Source organism: Herpailurus yagouaroundi, unplaced genomic scaffold (genome assembly GCF_014898765.1).
Source record: "Herpailurus yagouaroundi ecotype Mexico unplaced genomic scaffold, PumYag 163, whole genome shotgun sequence".
In the NCBI taxonomy this organism is placed as follows: domain Eukaryota; kingdom Metazoa; phylum Chordata; class Mammalia; order Carnivora; family Felidae; genus Herpailurus; species Herpailurus yagouaroundi.
Genome location: NW_024412404.1, coordinates 30,979,944 through 30,985,879, shown reverse-complemented (window position 1 = coordinate 30,985,879; position 5,936 = coordinate 30,979,944). Strand labels below are relative to the sequence as shown.

Here is a 5,936-nt window from a genome sequence, read left to right as displayed (position 1 = left end):
GAGAGAGAGAGAGAGAGAGAGAGAGAGAGAGAGGGAGAATCCCAAGCAGGCACAGGGCAGAAGGAAGGGGAGAGGGAGAGAGGGAGGGAGGGAGGGAGGGAGGGAGGGAGAGAGAGAGGGAGAGAGAGAGGGAGAGAGAGAGAGAGAGAGAGAGAGAGAGAGAATCCCAAGCAGGCACAGGGCAGAGGGAAGGAGGGAGGGAGAGTGAGAGGGAATCCCAAGCAAGCTCCATGCTGTCAGCGCAGACATGGGGCTCAAACTCATAAACTCACAAACTGTGAAATTATGAACTGAGCCAAAATCCAGAGTCCAACACTTAATCAACTAAGCCACCCAGGAACCCAAGTATCCTTAATCTTTTATTCAGCAATGTTAAACACTTTTTGGACCAAAGCAGATATAAACAAAATTTATATTTTATATAAATATGGCTTATAGAAATAATATAATTTATATTAGCCAAAGTTTGGCTTCTTTTTATCTTTCTTTTCTTTTTGAAAAAATGCCAATGAGCCAAATTGAAGTCAAAGGTAAAGGACAAAGAAAAAATAGTAGCTCTCTTGAATTCTACATAAAAGTTGTAAATGAGAGGGATTCTCTGTGACATTAAATCCAAAGAAAACTTTACAGTGACTGATATTTCATATAGTTATGTACCATTTTCCAAGATTTGCTATCTCATTAAAAAAATTAAATCGCTAGGACTGATTCAAAAATTAAAAGCTATTCAAAAGTATGTCACATAATCAACATTCGAAAAGTGAGAAAGGAAACCTTACCGTGAAGAGTATCATAACTGTCACTTTGCATCGCAACCTAAAAAGGAACAATTTTTTTTTTAAGTTAAAAACCATTTTTAGTTAAGGTTAAATAACCATTGTATTAATTATCTATCTATCCAAATAAGTCACCAACCAAACCATAACCTTTCATCTACTCAATTCAATGACCTCTATTAATTCTTTGTCCTAGTTAAATAATACATTCTCATAATAAGAAATCTGGGATACCATAGAAGACTATTAAAAAGAATATCATCATATATGATCCCTATCACTCAGAGGCAATTACTATTAATATTTTAACACATGCCTTTCTATTCTTTTCCCCACACTCGTTACCTTACCTTGAAAGCTTTTACTTTTACTTGCTATGATTAAAAATTATTTGTAAGTATTTGATGGCTATATAACGGAATAGATGTGAAATGGCTTAATTACTGCCCTGTTATTGAACATTTATTTACAAATTTTTGCCAGTAAAAGTAATACTAAAATAAATATCTCAATTTGTTATTTTTTTCTTCTGCATTCTAATTATTTCCTTAGGATATATCCCTAAATCTGAATAGTGGATGAAAAGATATGAAAATATTTGTCTTTATAGAAGAAAATGTGCTTTTTAAAAACGCAGTTTACAATCAATGTATGAAAGCATGATTTCATTTTTTAAATATTTTAACAATTTCATAGCAAAATAATGTGTTTTTTTGTTGTTTGTTTTTTTTTTAATTTTTTTTTTCAACGTTTTTATTTATTTTTGGGACAGAGAGAGACAGAGCATGAACGGGGGAGGGGCAGAGAGAGAGGGAGACGCAGAATGGGAAACAGGCTCCAGGCTCTGAGCCATCTGCCCAGAGCCCGACGCGGGGCTCGAACTCACGGACTGCGAGATCGTGACCTGGCTGAAGTCGGACGCTTAACCGACTGCGCCACCCAGGCGCCCTGCAAAATAATGTTTTAACTGAATAACTCATTAGGGAAATTTTTTCATTATTGACCTTAATATCCTCTAAGAATTACCTGTGCAATCATCTACTAATCTCTGTAATTCTTATTTATACTATATACTAGCTTACTTTCAGAGATCATAACCATGGACTCTGAACTTTAAACTCCACTGAGCAAAAATCAAAAGGTATGAAGATATATGCAACTGTATATATGACTGTGTTTGTGTATATACAGACGTTATAGAAAGCTCTAAATACAGATTTTGTTTTAGAAAAGAATCAAAAACTATACTTTCCAATATGTTAATGTGATTTTCTCTTCAGAAATAAAGCCACGAGAAATTTTCCCTTTATATTTCTCACATTCCCTTGTTTAGATCTTGTGTGCACAAATTATTTTTATAACTAAAAAAATTTTTTTAATTTGAGAGAGAGCATGTGAGCAGGGGAGAGCGGCAGAGGGAGAAAAAAAAGATTTTTTTTTTTTTAGTTTATTTATGTATTTATTTTGAAAGAGAAAGAGAGGGGCAGAGAGAGAGGGAGAGAGGGAGAGGGGGGAGAGAGAGAGAGAGAGAGAGAGAGAGAGAGAGAGAGAGATCCAAGCAGGCTCTGTGCTGTTGGCACAGAGCCCAATGTGGACCTCTATCTCATGACCCTGGGATCAGACCTGAGCCGAAACCAAGAGTTGGACACTCAACTGACTGAGTCACCCAAGCATCCTAAAAAGAAATTTTTTAATCATTACATCAAGGACCGTAGTGTTTCAACAACAACCAAAAGAAATTTCGGAACTATTTACATTTGAATTGTTTAAACATTTCTGCTATTTGTACAATATAAAGCAAAGACAAGAAAAACTTCAAACAAGGTTATAATACTTTCCTAAAAAAAGAAAACACAACCATCACCATCACCATCACCACCACCACAAAATATTCCAATATAGGCTAAAACAAACTAAAGAGCTTATAAAAGGTCATGACATTTATATATCTCACATACTAGACTCCCTCCATACCTCTTTAATTTGCCGGAGCAATGTAACTTTGCTAGCAACCTCTTCTTTCTCTTGGTCTGGTGATAACCGTAAGAATTCTCTAGATCTATGTGGTTTAAGGTTCATCTTTGCATACAGTCTTTCCTGAAGACTATCAAATAATACGTTCAAAGTTCGCGGCAGAATACCAATATTTTCTTCTGTGCCTGTGAAAAGAATTTTTGTTTTATATCCTTTCAGAGTATTAGCAAAGTGGAAATGTTCCTGGATTACCAAGACTCCTTTTATATCACCAACAGGCAAAAATAAACATCTAAGACAAAAGTGAAAGAAGTTGCAGCATTAGTTTTCCATCACTTTGGTCTTCATTGTAGAATGGACATTTTATCAGCTATTATTGAAATTTTACATTCAGATCAGGCCGTAAGATTTGCAATCACCCATAATCACATAATGGAAAAGTAAAATGAAATTTAAGATGCTTCCCTGGTTATCCATGCTTAGTTCACTACGTCACATAAATCCTTTTTCCAAATTTTTATCACCTAATTCTCTATCATATGGGTAAAGTAATTTCCCAAATGAATTAAACCAATCTGAATCAAAAGCCATCGGCGATACACATTCACGATGCTATCAGTATTAAAAATTGAGCAAATGTACTAGGTAATGGAAATATAACTACACAAATATTATGAAAATGAGTGAATATTACTGTTTTTTTCCTTGAAATGTAAAAACAATACAATTTACCTTGAAATGTATATGTTTTTCCTGAATTGGTTAGCCCGTACGTAAAAATCAGCCGACTCTGTCCTTTCAAGAGGTCTTTTACTGGCTGCATAATGCAACCCTGGAAAAACTCCTTCTGTGTAGTTTCTGGGCCAAAAACCTAAACAAGCATTTTTTAAAACAAGTCTTTTTAGAAAATTCAAGTAAATTTTTACAATGAGTTCTACCCTATAACTCATGTTTTTAAAAACTTTTTTTTTAACTTTATTTATTTATTTAAGTAATCTCTACACCCAGCATGGGGCTCAAACTCATGAACCTGAGATCAAGAGGTGCGTGCTCCCCCAACTGAGCCAGCCAGTTGCCCCTCGTGTTTTATAATTTTAAAAGATTTCTTTTACAAGATTCATACTTAAGGGAGGTGCCATATCCCCAACTCCCACAAATATACATGATAGTTTAACTACTGTCAGAAAGTTTTCAAGATAGAAATCTGACCTAGTCAATCAAGTTTTCATCTAAATTTTGGAAAGAACATCTCCTTAAAAAGATTAAAAAATTTATCAATTTAATAATAAATTTAGCAATAAATTTAGCAATTTATTCACTTCCAATTAGATGTTTACAAACCTAAAGTTTGAGTTCCACTCTAAGAAAAAATACCAGTGCCTAACACCTAAGTTCCATAAGTACAAGACATATATAGTTCATTATATACAATAACGTAGCAATTTAGCCTAAGCCAAATCTCTTTTACTTAAAATCTTTAGTTTCTCATAGGACTTACCTTGGAAAAACTGAATTTCTGTGCCATCTGCCCAGAGCTTTTCTCACTTAACCGACCAAGAATGCTTTGAGGATCTTTTAGCAGAATAGTCTGTGAGTCTAGAACATACACACAGCCCTAGAAGACATCAATCAGTCAATCAATCAATAAAAATAAGCCCACAATAAATAAATAAAAACAATGGCATTTTGCCCATGAAAGTAAGACCCAATTAAAGTCAATACAAACCTCAGACTCATGCTCTTTTTCTGACTGTGTAAACGGTCTTATTCGAAGACAAACCTGGAGATAATCTTTGGATTCCAAACTATTTGCCTTAAAAAGAAGAACAAAATAACTGTATTTAAAAAATACAAAATATGGCTTTTCAGAAATTACCTTTTTTTAAAGTGGCTATTACATAACCATTTAAGGTCATACAGAACCTCTAAGCAATCAGTGATTCTTCTGTTTGTAACCATTTATATGTCTAAAGAAAAGCAAATCTGCTTTAAAAAAAATAATACCACAAAAGACTCAATTTCCTCTACCTTCTATATTTATATTTGAAGCTTATAGTACACCTCTTTTCCCTAAAATCCTAACCTTTGCAACTAAAAACAAAAAATAGGGCTCTACGTCACTAAAACATAGAATTCCAAAGTAAATTACAAGCAACCAGAATAGCCCATTAACCCAAATGTTCAATTCTATTTAAAAATTGTTTGCTATACAGCATTCTCTTTACTGCTTCCTTTGGGGGAGAAATTAATTCCTTTTTTAAAATAATTCTAAAGAAGTGTGTTTTTTTAAGTAAAAAGGAAACAATTAGATACAATTTACTAAAAACAAACCCAAAAAACTAGAAAATCTGAACAGACTGATATTAAAGAAATTCAACTAAAAAAAAAAAACTTAACTTATATTCAAACAAACAAAATAATCCCACAAAAAACTCCAGGCCCTGGTAATTCATTACTAAATTCTCTCAAACACTTAAGGATGTAATCATACAAATCATAGATAAGCCCTTTAAGAAAATAAAGAGAGAGAACACTTTTCAACTAATTTTGAGTATGACATAACCTTGACACCATGATCTGACAAAGATATCCTCAGAAGAAATTACAGAACAACCTCTCTAATTTAGATGCAAAAATTCCCTAACAAAGTATTAGCCAATATATAAAATAGAATAATACATCCTGACCAAAAATGTTTTATCTCAGGACTGCAAGGTCAATTTAGCATTCAAAAATCAATTTGGGTAATTAACCACATTAAAAGAATAAAGAAACATTTATCTCTAATAGATGTAAAAAAAGCATTTGATGACAGGATATTGACATATGTATTCAACATCCATTCATAAAAATTCTCAGCAAGTGGAATAGACAGGAACTTCCTTCTGATAAAGAACATTTACAAAAACCTGCAGCTAACATCATACTTAATGATCAAAGACTGAATCCAAGATAAGTAGCAAGTAACAAGACAAGGATTTCAGCTCTCACCACTTCTATTCAACTCTGTACTAGAGGTTCTAGCCAATGGTAATCAGGGGGAAGGAGGGGAGGGGAGAGAGAAAGAGAAAGGAAGAAGGAAGGAAGGGAGGGAGGGAGGAAGGAAGGGAAGGAAGGAAGGAAAGTAGGAAAGAAAGAAAAAGAAAGAAAGAAAGAAAGAAAGAAAGAAAGAAAGAAAGAAAGAAA

General features: G+C 33.7%; 1 protein-coding gene across 1 annotated transcript in view; it reads right to left on the bottom strand.

Moving 5' to 3' along the window:
* Positions 1-5,936, bottom strand: part of KIF20B (kinesin family member 20B) — a 73,633-nt gene that overhangs the window by 60,712 nt on the left and 6,985 nt on the right. Inside the window, exons 4-8 of the mRNA XM_040486907.1 lie at positions 4,477-4,563; positions 4,249-4,365; positions 3,483-3,621; positions 2,751-2,935; positions 743-816 (exon numbers count right to left, since the gene is read on the bottom strand). Of these exons, the coding sequence (XP_040342841.1) occupies positions 743-816; positions 2,751-2,935; positions 3,483-3,621; positions 4,249-4,365; positions 4,477-4,563 (602 nt within the window). The remainder of the gene's footprint in view (positions 1-742; positions 817-2,750; positions 2,936-3,482; positions 3,622-4,248; positions 4,366-4,476; positions 4,564-5,936) is intronic.